General features: G+C 43.4%; 1 protein-coding gene across 1 annotated transcript in view; it reads left to right on the top strand.

Annotated features, from left to right (window-relative positions):
- arhgef28a (Rho guanine nucleotide exchange factor (GEF) 28a) overlaps positions 1-19,515 on the top strand; it is a 47,167-nt gene extending 27,652 nt beyond the window's left edge. The window contains exons 17-36 of the mRNA XM_084383916.1: positions 446-569; positions 1,101-1,236; positions 2,053-2,108; positions 2,435-2,495; positions 2,620-2,758; positions 2,860-2,975; positions 3,967-4,107; positions 4,261-4,511; positions 4,607-4,732; positions 4,826-4,943; positions 5,921-6,175; positions 6,264-6,340; positions 6,489-6,667; positions 6,755-6,846; positions 6,968-7,153; positions 7,703-7,938; positions 8,674-8,721; positions 9,800-10,318; positions 11,935-12,220; positions 17,354-19,515. Coding sequence (XP_084240042.1) covers positions 446-569; positions 1,101-1,236; positions 2,053-2,108; positions 2,435-2,495; positions 2,620-2,758; positions 2,860-2,975; positions 3,967-4,107; positions 4,261-4,511; positions 4,607-4,732; positions 4,826-4,943; positions 5,921-6,175; positions 6,264-6,340; positions 6,489-6,667; positions 6,755-6,846; positions 6,968-7,153; positions 7,703-7,938; positions 8,674-8,721; positions 9,800-10,318; positions 11,935-12,220; positions 17,354-17,529 — 3,322 coding nt within the window. The 3' untranslated portion in view covers positions 17,530-19,515. The remainder of the gene's footprint in view (positions 1-445; positions 570-1,100; positions 1,237-2,052; positions 2,109-2,434; positions 2,496-2,619; positions 2,759-2,859; positions 2,976-3,966; positions 4,108-4,260; positions 4,512-4,606; positions 4,733-4,825; positions 4,944-5,920; positions 6,176-6,263; positions 6,341-6,488; positions 6,668-6,754; positions 6,847-6,967; positions 7,154-7,702; positions 7,939-8,673; positions 8,722-9,799; positions 10,319-11,934; positions 12,221-17,353) is intronic.
- Positions 19,516-20,353: the final 838 nt, after the last annotated feature.

Here is a 20,353-nt window from a genome sequence, read left to right as displayed (position 1 = left end):
CTTTTAATAACAATATGCACTGAAAGTCATTGTCATGTTGCATGTATCCATCCTCTACTCTACTAATTTTAATTTACTTTTACAGCTCAGAGTTGCAGAGAATGAACTAAAAGCTGTTACGCCTCATTTAGTGACTAACAAAGTATTTTTTCTGTCAACAGAATTGTGTTTACGTTTCTTTCCCCAACATTTATTTATTATATTTCTGGAGGTGGTGAACCCGTTATATGCTCGTGTTCTGTAAGCATATAAGATTTCAGCTGTACATTGGACCCTCTGCCTTTCGTATTTGCTTCCGTTGTCCTGTAGACTCAGCAAACATAAGACCAAGATGGCGTAACACATGTCTGCGAACTAACAATGATTTTTTTTCTTTTCTTTTAAGTTATAAAAACACGACCGGAAGGCGACAAATTGCGCTGATAGTGTTTTAATTTCCCTTCAGAATTGAAGAGGAGGAGCTGGATAAGTACAACATCCCGACGAAGGTGGAGTCAGAAAAGTACAAAGTCATTCGCACCTTCAGTTTTCTCAAGAGCAGGATGTCCAGTACACGCAACAAGACCAAGGTAAACCACAGACAGTGCACAAATCTAAATTTAAATTGACTCTTTATGCTGATCAAAGTATTGATGGTGGTAAATAAAGTACATCCACAGGTCCAGACTCAGTTACAGAACGTGTGACTTTGTCTTCCTGCTCTGTGGGAGACACAAGCAGGAAATGTTTCTGGGAATGACTCAAGGTCAGAGTGACAGACCAAACATGGTGTCCAGCCTCTTTCCTCTTAATGATTAATCCTCTGTTGTGTAGCCCTCCCCGACCTGCATCTGTTGTTTATGCTACGCTCCATTTCCTCGTCGGTGGACTTTTTCTTGCGGTCTGGAGAGATAAAGGCGGGGGGATTCCTCCCAGGCTCATATTTATTTACACCTGGGAGTTTACTCTGCTAATAGGAACTTGACAAAGATCCTCAGAACACATGAATTGAGGCCTGCTTGGCTCAGACGTCTTGAGCTGTAGTTGTCGGTCACGTTTTCTGTCTGTTCGTCTGTATGGCCTCTTTGTTTACATCCATGTCTCTGGCCTGGTTTTCAAAGGGGAAGGGGAAGGACAGAGACGGCAAGGATAGGCAGCTGAATGGACATCGGTTTAACACGGGCGCCTGTTTAGGCCCCACCGTGTGTGTGGTGTGTAACAAACCGGCATCTGGAAAGGACCTGCTGCACTGCTCCAGTAAGTAATATCCCAGTGGTGGAATGTAACTAAGTAGAATTACTAAAGTAATGTGCTGTACAAATGTGTGTTGTCTTTTCCACTAGGCTACATATCAGATGGAGCTATTGTGCTTTCTACAACTACATTTATCTGTCAGATTTTTGACTTTTGACTTACACGTTTTCATTCCTTTATTTCACTGACTGTGGAATTTTTTGTGAAGGACTCGGGTCAGATTTTCCGCGACAGCCCAAAGGATGTGACTTTATGCACGTTCTCTAGTGACTCATCTAAATACCTCTCTCCGCTTCGCTAACAGAGAGCAACAGTAGCTAACGTTAGTTTATTTAAGTGGACCCCATTTTAAAACGACCGGCAGTCAACAAAAGATGAAAGTTCCACAGCTCCCTTTAGGATTTTTTAGCCATTTGTCATCTAATGTTTCCAGCATGACACATTTGAAGATTTGCTTCTTTTTCTTTCAATTATTTGAATTTATTATTAATGATTTTGAAGTTTGAACACTTGTTTTGACAAAATTGCATTGTGAACGTGTCACTTTGGGTCTGGGTATTTGACATTTCTTACTACTTTTCGAATTTTTTACAAACCAATCACTTAATGGAGAAAATAACCAACAAATTAATCCATGGTGAAAATAATAATTTTTATAACTCAACCTGAACCAACAACAGCAGTAATATCCTGTTTTTACATCAGTGCAGTAATGATAATTCCTGCTATACTGACTTGTATTTTTACTTAGTACAGTAGTATAAGTACTTTTACTTTACGTACTGTACATAAACTTAAAAAAATGTATTTTCTTCCCAGGTTGCACTGCTATCGTCCATAAGGGCTGTAAGGAATCTCTGCCGCCATGTTTGAAAGTGAGTATTCTGGGGAAACTGGGGAAACAATGGTTTCAACTGAGGTTGTCAAAAGTATTGATTTATTTCTTTGTCACTTTTTGGATTTTTAGAAATGATTTGATATGTGTTCAGTGAAGGTTGTTAATAAAAAAAGAAACGGGAAAGAAATCCTATTTTGTGTGTCTAGGAACGTTTTCTCATCTTTTTTTATACTAGTATTGTACCAAAGGTAAAAATTCTGTTATTGTGACAACCTTCGCTTGAACCACTTAATCCTACCGGAGCCCGTCCTTGTGTCACTTGTATATATTCTGTAACCAGCCTCTCTCGTTTGTATTACTTAGAAACTTCAGGATAAGTATGCGGTCACCATGGTGAAGAACAGGACAGCATCCCTCCCACAGAGTGAGTTTACAGCACGAGGGGTCGACGCCTCGACGTCTTTTCACCGTGTTGTGTGTGAAACATCCTGTTGCTTTGTGGCTTCACTGGTGATGATAATTATTAATTCTCTTTGCTTCCTGCAAAGACTTCACAGTGAGAGACAGTCCTGCTCCTCAGTGTGTCGTCCCCAGCTCTGCCTCTCTACCTGTCATGGCCCCCAAGGAGAGGAAAGACACTGCGACACAGTCGTGCCCTCTCTCTGGGAGTTCCCCCAACAGTGACAGGTCATACAGACTTTATAAATCACATATTAAGATGTGGGGACATTTGTAGAAAGAAAAAATGGGGGTAATGATGTTTATCCATGTTCTTCTCTGCGTAACAGTCGACTCAGTGAGAGTTCAGAGACGGAGTCTGATGTCTCGAAGGTGAACAGCCGATCAGAAGAGCTATTGCCGACTCCGGTGTCATCCACCTCCACTGACTCGTCCTTTGGAGAAGGTAGGAGATGAATAAAGCTCATTTTCAGAGTATTTTCTGATATTTACATGGATTTCGTGTCCTCATGCATCCAGATATCGAAGTGTTTCCTGCTGAGGGACAATTCTCACTAATTTAGCCAGGCACAAGGTCCTTTTGCAACCAGCGCAGCTCAGAAAATCATCAGATAACAGGAACGAAAGCAAAGAAATCCAACCCAGTTGCTGAGAATGCATCACAGGCTCCCTAAGTACTTTTACTAAGTTCATATTGTGTTAAAATTAAAGCCACGTTACACTGGAAATATTCAAAGTAAGTTTTCTTGCAGTGGGAAAAAAATGGCCATCTGATTTTACCACCAGCACTTAAACGTACCACAAGGAACTTTTAACTGGTTCTGAAACAGGTTACACAAGTCATAAAATTAAAACTATTTTTATGAAGGGCTGAGAATAAAATTGAGGAATCTCACATCCTGAGGGAGGAAGCTGCTCTGTTAGTCTGGTGGTCATCATCATCATCGTCATCATCATCTTTTGTGAAAAGGGCCAGCCAGGATAAACAAAACATACAAATGTAGCAGCTTTAAGTTCAACATGTATTTGTGGATGGAAGGTTGTATAAGGAGTCTCAAAAGATCACACACGAATGTAACACAGTTGATTTTATGTATTAATATGAACAGGAAGCTTTGAAATTCAAACATTAATAGATTTTAACTTGAAGTTAGAAATACATATGTAGAATGCTGACATTTATTGAAGCCGGGTGTTTGTAAAATGTGTTGAAATTTTCTTGTAGACTGGAAAAATGCAAAAAGTCACAAATCATCATACACATCTGTGACTCTTGTTTTTACAGTATGTGTGAATCATGAAACACATTCGTCACCAGTATTGAGTCTAATTTCTCTCTATATAATTAGCTTCATGGATAAAGACGTAAACTGCGAAGTCTCTTCCCAGTAAATGTTACGAACATGGATTAATAAAACCTCTCTCCCTCTCTTCAGACTGCGTGGATGCGTTTATCCACAGCGACATGTCGGCTGACGCTGTGGATTACGAGGCCGAGTCGTGGAGTCTGACAGTCGAGCACAAGTTCTGCAAGAAGCAGGACAAGCGAGCTGTCAAGCGGCAGGATGTAATCTATGGTAAGCAGATGTCAGAGTTGGGAAAGAAAACCACTGGAATGTGTCACTTTCTGCCAGTGTCACCACACATATAACTGTCAGAAAATTGCTCTGGTTGAGTAACACAAGAGATTTATGTTTTTGTGACGCTGCATGTTTGAACCTCTGACGCAGAGCTGATGCAGACTGAGCTCCACCACCTCCAGACGCTTCACATCATGGCCGAAGTTTTCCGGCGAGGTATGAAGGAGGAGGTGCAGCTGGACACGGAAGCGGTGGAGCGGGTCTTCCCCTGTCTGGACCAGCTGCTTCTCTTCCACCACGCCTTCTTTGCCGCCATGAAGGAGCGGCGACACGGCTCGGCCCGGCCGCAGGGACACAGGAACTACCTCATCCAGCGAATAGGAGACGTCTTGCTCCAACAGGTTAGCTGCTGGCCTGCTGGGACTACTTTACACTCAGCTGTAGATGGAAACCAGTGAGGGTGCGAATCACTGTATGTGTGTGTGCTTCTCTGCAGTTTTCAGATGAGAATAAAGAAAAAATGAAGCAGGTGTACGGAGATTTCTGCAGTCATCACAACGAAGCGGTCAGCTTTTTCAAAGAGCTCCAGCAGCACAACAAGAGATTTCAGACCTTCATTAAGGTACTTAACCTGAGCATCCCTTTCATACATGTATCCTGCTGTCAACCAAACTAGAATGAACTCTTCAATAACTCTTGATGTTTCTTTTTCAAGCAACAAGGTAATAATTCTCTGGTGAGACGGAGGGAGATCCCAGAGTGCATCCTGCTGGTGACCCAAAGGATTACAAAGTACCCGGTGCTGCTGGAGAGGATCCTGCAATACACTCAGGGTCAGTCCTCTGCTGCCCTCTGCTGGCTACACCCTCACATGGTCGTAGTAATTATAATAATGATAATGATAAAGTCTAAGCGTTACACCGTGCTTTACAACAAAAAAACATAAAACACAACAATAAACACAGTACTGATGAATAAGCAGGCAGGCTTGGGTGATTAATAAACATTGTAACCTCACATTGAGCTGTGCAAGACTTAAGAAAAGTTCACAGACGAGGTAAAGTTTCAAAGTTTTATTCATGTTATATTTGTTCACGTTCGTTGACGTCCTTCCTCTCTTTCTGACTCATAAAATGAATCATAGCGACAGGCTACTAAATGAAACATGCAGTTAAATCGCGGATTTGTTGGAAACATCTTGGGATTATGTAAGAAAATGTTTGTAGTGTAACAAAATGTGCAGGAAAGATCCAGCTCACGGGTGGCCAAACTGTTTCCCTTGGATGGCCAGAGCGGAAAGTTAATGTTGGGTCACGGGCCAAACACCTATTGTATTATGAGCTTTTTACCCCTCAATTATCTTTTCAGCCAATATTCCTGGGCATGAAGAACTTTAAAGCTGATAATTTAAATCTTAACATTTATTTAAATGGGCAGCGAGTGCAGGTCATTAAAACTGGAGTGATGTGTTCTCTTTTTGTGTGTTTTTTTTAGAGGTATTGTTGCTGCATTTTGCACAATTGTCTTTTAATTGATTTCTGATTTATACCTGTTAACAGACCATTGCAGTAGTCCAACCATAAAAAAATAAAAGCACGAATGATGTCTGAGTGTCATTAAAACGAGCAGTATTCCTCAGATAACATAACTGGGTGACCTTGTTAGTCTGTTTCTCAAAAAGTGAGGTTGGTGTGAAAGAGCACACCCATGTTCCTTACATTTAGGTCATCACAGCACAGTATCTTAGAAAGTATCTCAGCTGAAAAATGTCCAAGTAACTCAAGATATCGTCTCCTTCCTGCCTCCTCAGAGGAAACAGAGGAGCACGCCGACGTCTCCAAAGCTCTGGCTCAGATTCGAGAGGTGATCGCAGCCGTGGACCTGAGCGTCAGCGAATACGAGCGACAGCAGAGGTTACAGGAAGTGTGGAACCGCATAGAGAACCGCAGCTCAGCCAAGCTGAAGAACGGCCACACCTTCCGCAAGCAGGACATGATGGGGCCGGGGCAGACGCTCAAACACCAGGGCCTGCTGCTGTGGAAGACTGCCACCGGTCGACTGAAAGGTGAGGACGATTTATATTTTGTTTTTCAATCTATGTGTTATTATCGCATCATTTTAACATGTTTTCTTGTTTTTCCTCACTTCCATAGACGTGCTGGCGCTCCTCCTCACAGACACACTCATCTTCCTGCAAGAAAAAGACCAGAAATATACATTTGCAACTGTGGTACGCATGCATTTATCACAGTTATATTTAATCTTGTTCTGCAACAGCAATCAGCAGATGTCACACCTTATTAACTGTTCTGTTTTATCCCGGGCCGTTATCACATCGTGATATATATTATTCCTTCGCACTTTTTAATGCTCTTCAGGATCAGAAGCCTCCAGTCATCGCCCTGCAGAAGTTAATAGTGCGAGAAGTAGCAAACGAGGAGAGAGGGATGTTTCTTATCAGCGCGTCAGCCGCCGGGCCGGAAATGTACGAGGTTCACACATCATCCAAAGAGGAGCGAAACACCTGGATGAGGCTCATTAGAGAGGCCGTAGAGAGGTGTGTGCAAGTCTGTGTTATATAAACATATATGAGTGTATAAATTGAGGAAGAGGAGGAGGATATTTTACTGTTTTCTCTGCTCAGCTGTCCCGAGGAAGAGGAGGAGTACACAAGTGAGTCTGAAGAGGAGAAACGAGCTGCTGAGGCTCGCATTCAGAAGATCCACAAGCTCCAAGGTATTCACAACCTGGGACGTCATTTATTTGTTATTCTTTTCTTCACAGTCTTGAATATTTGTCTCTTTGTTCGGAGTTAACAATGTACATAATGTGTGAACCCGGTGAACTTGTGTATCAGAGAGTCTGCTGAGCCGGGACCAGCAGATCTGCTCCAGCCTGGAGGAGAAGCTGCATGTCTACGCGGAGCTCTCGGCTCTGAGTGGGCGGCCGGACGGCTCGCCGGTCGAACCGCGACTGCTCGTCCAGCCGCACTCAGAGGAGCTGCCCCAGGCGACCGTGTTGCTGGCTGCAGCTCTGCAAGAGGGTGAGACGTCCTACATGTACTGCACACTGCACGAACAAACACAGTCATACAGAGATTGTTTGTGTTTTTGTATTTTGAACACACCGAACAAAACGTGAGAAAGAAATTAGACCCATCCCAGTTTAACATTTGTAATGATTTTTAGAAAGTGTTACCTTTAGTTCATGTAGTTATCTTAATAAAGGTCAGTTTTTTCCTGCAGTCATTACAGATTTACATCAGTGACAATCGGAGTCCAGTCACAAGTGTTTCAAGGACATATTTAACCTGTGGTTAAAATGTATCTGGTGTTTTTTTAAGGTATATGGTGACAAAAGAACAATCAACTTCTATTCCTAATATTTTCATTATCTCTTCAGCAATCTCAATAAAATAAGAAAAAAAGGGTCACGACCATTTTTCACTACACTGCCTGCAGTATTTCAGAGAGGATGTCACAAAATATTCTTATATGTTTGTCCAGAACAGAATTCCCACTCTAACATTTAATAGTTGTAATTGTTTCAATGGATAATCATACTCAGTTTCACATGTCTTTCTGTTTCCTAGCTGAGAACCTTAAAGCCACGCTGTCGTCCAAGGCCTGTTCTCCATCCAGTCAGAGCTCGGACTCGGACACCGACTCTGTGTTTCCTGTCAGCCCTTCGACACCATTACAGCCCCCCTCAGACTCTGAGACCTCACCTGAAACCCCTGAAGCCGCAGAGGGAAGTTGGAATGATGCCTTTGTGCTCGAGTCCCCGACTCCATCTCAAAAACCGGACACGAATGACATCGACTTCAAGGTACAGCTCATTTCTGGTATATAGAATCTATTTAGCTTCATGGCCCTATGATATAAATAAAGACTGTGAATTAATAGGTGTGTTTGAGTTAAATATTGATGCAGCAATGTGATGTAATGTCTTTGGCATTACTGTGGTGGTGATGGTGGAGGTACAGCTGTATTGCGGAGGTATTATAGGTCATTACAGCCTCTTACAGGCTGCATCTGCACCTCGCCTCTCTCCATTTCTTCACAGATGTGTGGCTCAAGATTGCCAACAGTTGTGTTAATAATTCAGTGCAGCCTATTAGAATTACATTTCAGTCTTAATGTGATGAATCATTGATAAGCTCATAATAAAGGAAGAGGTCCATTTAGCTCCCGATGGTATTGCGCCATTAAAAATGGATATGGAGACATATTCCAATTACCGTGCCACAGTTGTGCTACCGTTTGCAGCTTTTTGTGACCTGTGAGGTAAATGACTCTGATAAGAGGTTATGCTTTTCTTATATAGACTGCAATGTGATCATTTAAGCCCAAACAGTGTGGTAGCGCAGCATGTGGCCTCAAGGGGGCGCAAATGTTGCATGAATGCAGCTTCAGGGGAACAATTTTGACTTCCCTGTGAGTAGATTGTAAACTGTGACTCATAATGTAGCAGGGTATTTACAAGAAATGCTCAAAATCATGCTTTTAAAAACAAAGCAAGGTTGCTTATCTGCATGTTGTGTGTGATTCTGTCCACTGACAGGTTACTCAAAGTGTCCAAAGCCTGACCCAGTTACTCTACAGTCTGCAGGTGAGTGCATTTTTATGAATGGTGGAAAGAGCACTGAAAATCTGTGCTCAAGGACGAGTACAGCCTGCCGCAGAGTTTTGTATTGTTCTGTCCGTATGTCAGGTTTTCACTGGCCTTGAGATGAGACAAGATGATGTGTACCTTTGTTGAGCCCCCGTAGGAGAAACTAAATTTGACACAGCAGCACAACGGAGCAAACAGTGTGCAAAGAATTACAAAAAGTAGCAACGCAAGATAGGAACTGACTAAAAGAAAAATGTATTGATATAAAAATATACTCAAACAAGATAGAATACAATAGAAATGCTACATACACAAGATGGATCTGTGTGCTTATTGGCTACAAAAATGCAAATGAAAGGTTTAGATATCGTGCTCAGTGATCAATTATGATTTTAAAAGTAACTAAGTAGATTACGTGGTGCAATGCATACTTAAGTATGACTAAGTTACAGATAGAAAAAATACTGTAATGTGAGTAGCTGTAATTAGTTACTTCCACCTCTGATTATTTTACACAGCTTCTTCTTATCCTCCTCATCGACCTCGTCTATGCTGCAATCCGATCAGCATTTCAGCAAACAGACAAACCTCTTCCTCTCTCAGGGAACATGCACATATGCCATGTAAGGCTTTAGTGTACCTGCACACTCCAGCTTCTGCATACGCAGCACCGAGTCTGCAGTGTTTGAAACCAAAGGAAGCGACGTGAGTGAGAATCCCACGGGTCTTTTTTCTGCTGAGAGACATACGAGGGTCTTTTGTTTCACTGTTTACACACACACGGCTCAGTCTTTGGTATAAAATGTAAATTCCTGCAGGGAGAACATGTGTGTGTATTTGCATGACCTCACCTGAGTTTTATGCTTTGATCACAATGATATTTTCATATTCAAAGCTGTTGTACATGAACCTGAAACCTGCACTTCTACCTGTGGCAGTGGCATCATTTCACCTTGTAAAGAAATGCTGGTGCCTACACACATCATTTCCGTCTCATTTTGCGATTCAAATCACCTCCTCCGACGGCATGTTGTGAGGATGCACTTGTGGTTAAAGTGGTTTTGTTCTATGCCAGGCGGCGGTGACCATCCAGGACAGCTGCTACGAGGTCCAGAGGCTCCTACTCCAAGAGAGCGGCCGTCCGTCCCCCCGCGCCCAGCGACCGCACCTTCCGAGCATCCGGGGCAGCACCCTGCAGGAACAGGAGAAGCAGCGTAACCTGGAAAAGCGGAAGGAGGAGGTGGTGGCGGCTCAGCGGCTCCAGGAGCGACTGCGCCAGGCGAAGGAGCGCTGGGAGAGGGAGTGCCAGGCCAGGGAGAGCCAGCAGGGGGAGCAGGAGAGCAGGCTGGAGGAGAGGGAGAGGCAGTGCCACCTGGAGGCGGAGAGGCTGAGGCGCGAGAGGGAAGAGTTAGACGAGCAGCTGGAGGAGTACCAGCAGGGCCTGGAGCGGCTCAGGGAGGGCCAGAGGAACGTGGAGAAGGAGCGCGAGCGGCTGGAGAACCAGCAGAAGCTGCTGGAGACCTGGAGGCACGGCCGGCAGAGGAGTCTGCCCACTGTGATCCCACACATGGTCATCCCTCTAGATGGGCAGCAGGTAGAGGAGACACACAACTTTAACTTCTGTGTAATCTGAGACGTTTCTGGCTCAGTAATCCCTCCCTGACTAAATCTCTTGACCCTGACACGAGTGTGAGGTAAAAATGAAGTGTTTATGGAGTATTTCTTGGCTTAATAAAGGAGCTTTTCTCAGCCTGAGTTACGCCGGTTGACTCATTTACACAGAGCAGCTCAATCCCCTCTTGATGTACAACCTACGATAATGAGAGCAATTTCAGCATCATTTGTCTTAGCGCTCCGGCAGCTCCACTCACCAATAAACATCTTCATGATTGATGATAATTAAACCGTTGCAAATAAAAGCTCCGACAAAATAATTAAAACCAGAGGCACGCGGCCCCGGAAACCAATCAATCGTGTCCGAAAGGACTTAAATTATCGACACTTTGTTTGAAAAGCACTACAGTGAAATGTCCCCCGCAGCTGGAAAGCACGGAGGATAAAGGCTGCACTGTTCTCCGTGCCCTTTAAGACTCAATGTACCTCACATTCACAAGCAGCAGTGGTGAAACTAGGATAGCGCATACATCTCTGTGAGCCTCTGCTGGGCACGGCTTCGGCTGCTCAGTTCAGCAGGTGCAAATGTTCAAAAGACGCACACAGGGAGCACTGGAACGGACAGACAAATGAGCAGACTCATGTTACAATATTCCCTCTCTCCCTCGTTAATTTACACACCACCTTGGGCTTTTTACAGGCCAGACGTGATGAGGCTGTCCTGGCTCTTTGTGGACTTTATTTATTTCCATTCATCTATTTTGGTCGGCGTGGAGGCTGCATTAACAGCAGCGGGCTGACAGAGGCGTGCGGAGGCAGCGGCGGTCCTAATGTTCCCATGCTAATGCTTTAGCCAGAGGCAGCGGTTCACAGGGTCAGAGACCGATCGAATGACACACACACACACCAGCTCTCAGGTCGTCTCTAACTAGCTGTGTTGCCTCGGCTCAGCAGAGGAAAGGAGGCCATGTTGAAGTGAAGATGGGACAGGAGGAGAGGGGGTGTTTAGAGCTGCAGCACTGAGAACTTCCACCGTACATTGAAGGGTCACTCCACCCAAACAACAAAACATTTATTTTACATGGACACACATTTTTAGTTGTGCTTATCCAGAGAGTTTTACCTACAAATACAATGTGTTGTGGAGCTCAAAGAATTGAAAACATTACAGCGAAGTGGTTGTTTTTCAGAAATGGCCTCTACATTACTCAGGACAACACACAGAACACACTGTGAATATTTTATAATGGGAACTAGGGCTGTTATCAGCAATCAAATGTATCTTTAACTTTATTTGTTGTGTATTTTATCTCTTTTTTGGCAAATTAATTATTCCCAAAATACATAATTAGGGAGGAGGAGAGAGTCTGTACCATTCAAAAATCGAGAAATCCAATTACCTCAAAATAACCAAGTAAAGTTGACAATTACATTTATTTATTTGTACGAGCTGAAAATCTTTAACAACTTAAAATTATTAGTCTACTTTACTTGTAATCAATTTCCTGACTCTTTCTTTTTAAAGTAAAGTCAACGTTTAACTATTTACAGTGTGATTTTTATCTTCGACCGTGACATTTGCCTTCTCTCCCTCAGGACTCGGCACCGACTCAGTCCACGGACCACGCCGGTAACGGCTCCGTGTTTGTGAATGAGGCTGCGCTCGCCGGCACCAGCGTCAACAACCGTCACGTCCACCACAAAAAGAATGACCCCAGCGCGCACAATTGCCTCAACACCCTGCTGGCAAGATCCAACAGCAGACAGACCCCCGTCGCTAAGACTCCCCATGGTCCTCAGTCAGACGCCCAGGGGTGGGTGATGGGGACAGGTTACCTCTACAGCCCTGCAGGGAGGCTGGAGCTGCAGCACACGCCCAGTGGTGAGTATTACCAACAAGTTCATGTTTGAGCATGAGGACTCAGATTTGATACATGGTATTTCAGATAAATTAATGTGTGTTTGTCCGTCTAAAGCTGCAATTTATGATTATTGTATTACCAGTTAATCTGCTGATTATACTCTCGATAAGTCGCCTGTTGCAGTGTCCTGAAGAATGATTTAACCACCCGTATCTGCTTAGCCATAATTTAAGATAACTACATTTAGTATCTGCATCAAATTGTACTCAGTCATAGATACCAGCCACCTTTTTTTATCAAGATCCATGCTATATTCCCCGAGAGATTAACTATAAAGTTGAAAAACATCCTATCTTGCGACCTTTATCCCTTTATCCGGATCCGCATCAAAAGTTAACAGGGTCTATTCTGGGCCAAGAACCATCCTCCATCCAAGTTTCGAGGAAATCTGATCCGTAGTTTTTGTGTAATCCTGCAAACAAACCAACAAACCAACCAACGATGAAAACATAACCTCCTTGGTGGAGGTGATTAGCGAATCCTCACACAAGAGGCCAGAGTTATAGAAAATATTTGGTGTTTTTCCTTGAAAAATCAACAAACAATTACCTCTGTGTTAATTAACTAATTGTTGCAGCTCTAGTGTTGACACATTTTTGTAAAGACAATAACTTTTACAGCAATTAAAGTTAGAGACTACAACTACATAGAAGCAATGAGAACCAAAAGTGATTTGCAAATTAATGAGGAAAAACATTTTGTTTAACTTTTTTTTTTTTTCTTTGCTACCAGGTACCATCTGTTAAGGGAAAAATCACTAATGAATGCATCAAGTAGCTCAATTACTGATTTTCATTAGTGGTTATGTTTCATATCCTGTGTCTCAGTGCTAATCGCTTGTTATTACGCAGCTCAAGTGCCTCTCGTATTGGACGGTAGTGCGCCGTTATCATGCCGTCTCTGCTGCTCAGCGTAAAATGAAAATTCTGCTTCCTGTGAGAACGTAAACAAACCCTCCGCCTGCACTGGTTTCACCCGTGTATGTGAGAGCGTACTGTACACACACACGCACACACACACACACACACACACACACACAGTGCTCTCAAGGCTGTATCCCTGGTAAGGCCTTGTCCGTCCTTCCTCTCAGTTAATCAGTGTCTCCTGACAAAGAAACCCCCCCTCCCGTCCTCTCCACCTGCACCGGCGGCCAGCCTCACCTGCCACAGGAAAAGAAAATCAATGGTTCCTCTATCTATCGACTGGCAGGGCAGACAACGGCATGTGAATCACAGTTCACAGGCGATGGCTGACTGATTGGGACATCGATCTGAAAAAATCTTTATAAAACTCATTACAGCATGACTTGTCATCGCATCAGGCGGAGGAGGGGGAGGGGTGCGAGGAGGGAAATGAGAGATGCGGACACGTATTAATCTAAGTTTCACTCGCGAGGTGTCAGCTACATTCTCACGATCGCCCATCCCCATTCCTAATCCATTCTCGCACCAGTTCATTGTCATATCTGTGGCAGGCGGGAGAAAATTACAGGTTACACATGTCCTGTCCCTCAGCTGGGTTTCTGGTATTGTTTACCTGCTACAGAAGGCAGCACAATCTCTTCCACATTGATCAGCTTATTAACCTTTCCTCATTATTGAGCACACGCGAGCCCCGGTGAAACCTGAGTCACTTGTTAACAAGCCCGGGGTGTATACATGTCTACAAAGTGGGGTGTGTTTCAGTTGACATCTAATCCACAATGCACTCCTCAGCGGATCCCGCGAGGGCCTGCGTTTCCTCCTCTTCTCTCAGCTGCTCCCCATTAGGGGTCGCTACAGCGGCTCATCCGTCTCTATCTCGCTGGCAAACCCTCACCCAACCTTGCATGGATTTGTGATCCGCATATTTTATATGGCGGAGGCTTTTTACGCTGGATATCCCTCCTGATGCAACATTTATCTGGGCTTGGGACCGGCCATTTGGAACACACTGGCTTGTGCAATCCCAGTAGCTGGGGAGGAAACGGGGATTTTCTAAAATTGCATCCGAGTTTCCCTCACTTGCGTGTTTTCCTCGAGTCTTAATCCCTCCATCAAGGATACATGGGTAGACACAGGAAACTATCCAAAGAGGGAGGAAATGAGGAAGTATGGGTTAAAGGCTATGTTCACCCAAAAATGATGTCATTTTCTACTCACTACTATGCCGATGGAAAGAAAAAGTGTGCAGCATTCTGCTAAACAACTTAAGAAGATGGGGACATAATCCAAGTCTCTTTCTTTATAACTGAAAGTAAATATGAAGTTACAGTCAGGGGAAAGTTAGTGTAGTTTAAGACTGGAAAGACAGCTAGCTTGGTTATTACAGCTAGGAGACAGTTAGCTTGGCATGACGATGGAAAGTCACGCACCCCGTCTGCACGAGCTCGACCGCACCTCGAGGATGTAAATGTTTTCTTTTCAAATCTATTTAGGATGGATTATGGCAGAGGCGCTGCAAAACTGTTTTGCTGTGAAGCTCCACATGTTTTGCGTGATATTCCATTGGCATTAAGTTGGCTTGATAAAAACTGAATTTACATTTTTCATTTGAAAACCATGCGAAGAGAGGGGAAATGAGGAATGAGGTAGTAATGAGACGTCCTTTTCTCTGACGCATTTCTTATTTCTTCGTCGTGGGTGGCCTTCAGCTGCAAGTCCTTAGTGAAGGCTGCTCTCGTGTAAACTTTGGGATGGCCGACAAGATGGTGGACCAAGCGAGGAAATATCAAAATAAGAGACTTCGGATTCAACCACTTCTACATGTAGACAGGAGGAGGCGGAGCTCACTCTGCCTCACAAGCCCTGACACTGAAAAATGTTCCCCAATCTTCACATAGTTTCTCATTACGTTTAAAATTGCTATATGGAGTCATTTCAGTGTTTTATGTGCAGTCTCAGGTTTTAAGACCTCCTTTACGACCTCATACCGGATCACTCGCTGCCTGGTGTGTGCAGGAGACCTGGTATCTCTTTTTTGTCTTCGTGTGCAAAGAAAAGGAATCTCTTTGAAATGCAAATTCAGCATTGTTCCGTCAGTCACATGGATCAAACTATGATCTCACTTCTCATCCTCAAGGTTTCTTCTCATGCACTCACGCACGCACATACAGACACACACCCCTTTTTTTTTTCGTTCGGAGGATTTCCATAAATTGTTCCTGCACAATGTAATCTCGGGGAACCAGTTGGATGGAATTTTCTGAAACGACGACTCATCTGATGAGTCGCATCGGGCTTTTTTGTTGCTCACCTTTTCATACAAAGGCTGTGAAAGAGAGTGTCGTGAGAAAGAAGAAGAAAAGGAGACGGTGCTCTTCACAGTATGCAGATTAATTCACCACCGAGTATGTTGCGTGATGCACAAACCTGATCTGTGACTTTTAACAAAAGCGTCGGCCTGCACAGTAACAACTAAATTATACTAATGACCGCTCAACATTGAGATTATGACTGGATAAGAGCAGAATAATAACAAAAACCTTTTTTGTTGCAGCAGAGCAGAAATTTAATAATCGTAGAAAAGACACAGAATAAAGATAATAAGCACAGTGAATTACTAATAATCTAACCGAGCACAAAGAATCCCCTGTGTATATTTTTGTTTGCCAGCCATGTTTTATAGTCTTGTCCAGAGGGATTTATTCAAATTCAGAGCGCAGGTGTCACAGACCACACCTTTCCTGTATTGAGCTGTATTTTACATAGCATCCATTGATCCTGGTGGCCTACATTTTCCCCCAACACACTGGTTTCTGTTTGCCACAGTAATAAAAACTTTCATGACATCAACATTTGTCAGCGAAATTCAGTTTGTTGTAAGTGAACGTTCCAAGATAAGTGACACTAAGGCTGCACAATTCATCAAAATATTGTTGAAATTGCAGAATGGCCAAGTGCAATATCTAGATCACAATGTTAAAATGCTGCAGAGACACCCTGGCCTTGAAATCCTGTTTTCCAGACTTAAGAAAACTGCACAGACCATCATCATGATTTTAATATTCCCACTAATCGGACAAAACTAATGAGGAACTCCACTTAACAGTAGATGAAATAGAATAAAGTGCATTACTATCCTGTAATTACATTTTAATGCCGTGGACAGAAAATAACACCTGTATTCAGTCTCTCTTCTAACGTCCTACGGCCTTAATAAATCATGCTTTGTTGCCGTCTTTACAACAGAATACATGTTCCGTCTTTGTTGTAACATTTTAATAACGCTAAAAAAAAATCGCATTGCTTCATGGATAACGCTCTGAGACAGAGATGGAGTGTTTGTGTCGTCTGACTGCACACTGATGTCTCATCTATCAGAGGCCGGGCCTATATGGTGGCTAACAGAGCCACTCTAACAGACTCTTATATAATTAATCAAACAGAGACACTTTCCTACAGGGACACAATGAGGCAATTTATAGTTCACGCCATCTGTTACCATGACAGCACACCTGCCCTAATGCTAGACAGCACCAACCGTACAGCACACAAACATAAGAATGGAAGCATACACAGACACACACACACACACACACACACACACACACACACACACACACACTCCTTTAGATCTGCTTTAATTGACTAATAATGTTCTTGAGCCTCAAAAACACTCCAGCAGGTTGTTTGTTTGCCAGCTCACAGGTCTGAGCCCATGATATCTGGGTGAAAGCTGAGTTTCCTCATTTCCTCATCTCTCCTGGTTAACCATAAAGTGTGAGGATGTCATCGAATCCCGACCATGACGATCGATCGCGTTGACGAAGATAATGATAAAAGTGACACCTCTGAGTAGAGTGGCTATGACGGATAGCGTGGAAATCTTTTTCGTTGTTGTCATCCTCAGTCCCGTGCTCGGGTTGCAGCGGGCTGAGCTGCAGCAGCTGCGGTTGATCTATATGCAGTTAGTGATTAGATGAGTGGGCTAAACAATTAGACTGAGCTCATTAAACAAGTGGCTGCACGTCCCATCCTGGTGATTATTTACCAGTGATTAGTAAATGATGAAGTCCCCTCAGTTTTAGTCGGTAAGTGTATCTAGAGCTACATTTCTTCTCCTCAGACTGCACGAATAAATGTGGTATTTTTTTTTTGTGTGTGCCCACTCAGATCAAAACAGTCACAGCTACATCAGGGAGACCTGGCCGTCGACAGCGAGCGGAGCTGACCCTTATCCGGTGCTCCCGCATCCCAGTGACCCCCAGCTGGACCTCAGCGCTCTGGTTTCCTTGGAGACGGACAGCGGAGGGGAGGAGGGCGGCGAGGAAACCATCGTGTACCTCTGAATGTTGATAAATTTCAGACTCTAAAAAGCCGACCCAGCACTTGGAGAAAAAAAAAAGATAAAGACGTTCATGAAGCATCAGGATTCGACCCGGGGTGGCTTCAGAAAGCATTTCTCTCTTTCACAGTCTTGTGTCATGCATGTTTTTATATTTTGAAGATTGTTTTTGCGGTCTGTTTTTTGTAAAGTGTGTAGTTTAGAGAGAGACAGATAAAGAAACTGAGACTCAATCTCAGATGTGTCATGCACCTTAGCTCGAGGCTCCACTGGGCGCTCGATGTCTCTATATTTTCTGTTTCTATCGACTGGGTCCCCGCAGATAAACATTTCCCCCTCTCTTTTCCTATTTACTGTCCCTCCCACGCTGCCTTCCTCTCTCAGGTTCCGCATATCTCGTCCCTGGAGCGCTCTATTTATTAAATTTACCACAAAAGGAGAAAAAGCGTGAGCCCAATATCAGCGAAAACATCGGGCTGCATCTCTCTAGCGAGTGATTGCGTCGCAGTAAACCGCCCCTCATTCATTCATCAGACAGGCTCTGTTTATGTACAAGCCGAGCACAACGTGAAGCACAAAACATCAGGATTGAAAGATGAGGTGTGACAGCGTCAGCACCATGTTTCTCAGACTGCCTGTGGCCATCGTTTATTTTTCTTTCATCTATAATATAGCATGTTTTTCTTAATGGCGTTTGAGTAGTGGTCAACGAAGGCGGCTGTAAATACTCTCCCTGCAGGACGAACGAAGAATAGATGATGACAAAGTTCCACTTCTTTAGCGGTAAACACATTTAATTTCCTTTAAATTCTTCATAATAAAAGTCCCCATTGTTTGGTTATTTAAAAGCTTTTACTCTAAAGCAGCAAAATCAGGAAAAGTTAGCACAAATTCTGAAACAGCTGAAAGAGCACACAGTGAAACAGTTCAGCCGACGTCTGAAAGTACAAACAGGGATGCAGGAGAGAAACTTTTCACACCACAGAAGCTACAAAATTACGACGAGTTGAACACACCGAGGCTTCGAAAATGTCTCTTTGGTTTCCTGCACAGATTTGAGTTGAGTATCACAACACATGCTGTGGCTGAACTCGACGTGGTAAAAACTGGCAATGGCAAACGCAAATCAGTGCGCCACGGTTGTCAGTGGAAAAGGCCCGCTAGCCACTAGCATAGCTGTAGACCATGGATGTTGTAATGCAGTGCTCAGCCTCGCCTCAGTTTTGCCGTCTCTTCGATTCCTAATTTTCGATCCATGGAGTGTTTCAAAGTCTTAAAACTTCCCTCAAGCTGAGAAAAGCGATTTAAAAATCTGTGATGTCATCACAGCTTAAAGTTTAGGCGGGAACTTGTGAGCGAAGCAAACGGGAGAAACACTACTGCATACAGTATATTCTGTGGGTCAAATGAACCTCAAAGTAAACCGGTATCCAGATCTTATAATACATCCAGGCTGTAGACTCTCTTTTTTGCCTTTCTATTATGACTTTCTAAAAAAAAATCCCATCTTTACTTCATTCAAGCTGTAAGAAGTGGAAGATATTGTTCTGAAATAATCTTCACAAGCACCCAGAACGATATGAAGTTGCCTTATTAATACTTTCTTGCTCTTGTTAAACTATTACACTTGAATATTCATGTAGTATAATTACATACTGTCTCTCATGGGCATTTATTTGTGTAAAGAGCTCCCTGTGCCAACGCTTTAGGTGTCTCTTGATGTTTTTTTTTTTACAGACACTATAAAAGCTGAATTGGTTTAAATACTGTTGTAGTTTCCTCACGGGACAACAAGGCAGTGGCAGTATTTTTTGTGATTTTAGCACCATGTATATATGTTTGTGCCTTCTATTTATTTATTACAGTACCAAGAGTTGTAATGTTTTTCAGTGCTTTGTGAAGGGTTGTATTGTACATACATGAACAGGTGTGTTTTTCCGTTCAGTTCCTCCTCCTGTGTGCCGTCTTGATAAAAACGACTTTTATTGAACTTGAAATGGTGGCTGTGTTTTTCTTGAGGCTATTAAACGAGGCTCAGTGAAGGTGTCGGCGCAATAAAAACCACAAAACTGGTTGAAACACAAACACAATGCTCACCTCGGGTTTATGGCCCCGGTCCGAATGTGAAGCGTCTCCAACAGCGCAAACAGATGTGTGGAGTGAGCTGCCTGTTCAGTTGCCAGCAGTGACAGGTGGTACACCAGGTGCGTGAATGTCAATGGCTTCCTGTCTGACTGCACCTCACAAAGAGCACAACAGGATTGGATGAACACAATATGTGGCGCAGCAATTAACAGCCCGCGGTAGTCACCAAAACTTGCGGGTCATTTCACTCTGGAAAATGTCTCCATGCACTTTAATGGTTATAGGGTTTCCCACCAGTGACAGCCCCGTCTCTAAAGGCTAAAAATAAAAACAGAGACACCTCAGCTGGAGCTCCCTGGCTTTTCCCTGACAGCATTATTTCATATGCTCCACCTGAGTCTCTGTCGCGCTTCCCTTTTTTACACATCAGAGCAGATGCCTGAGATCGACAGGGTCCCTGCTCTTCCCCACAATGTGCACCTTATTATTTCACAGCGGTGCTGCTTGCGAACGCCCCCTTCATTCCCTGTCAGTCCTTTTATTTGTAGCTTATTAAATGTTGCTGTATAAAAAAAGGTCATTTACAGAGAAATCCAGTGTAATTCACGTCTTAATTACCGTGTATACTAATGTGTATTCATTTTAATAATTTCACTCAGACTTGATTAGACCTAATTCGTAATTAATCAGGCCCCTGCACTTCAGTCTAATGAATGAGGTTAGAGTGAATGAGGGCTGGATGA

This window comes from Pagrus pagrus (genome assembly GCF_965226575.1).
Source record: "Pagrus pagrus genome assembly, chromosome: 19".
NCBI lineage: Eukaryota > Metazoa > Chordata > Actinopteri > Spariformes > Sparidae > Pagrus > Pagrus pagrus.
This window is presented reverse-complemented; position numbering and strand designations above follow the sequence as displayed.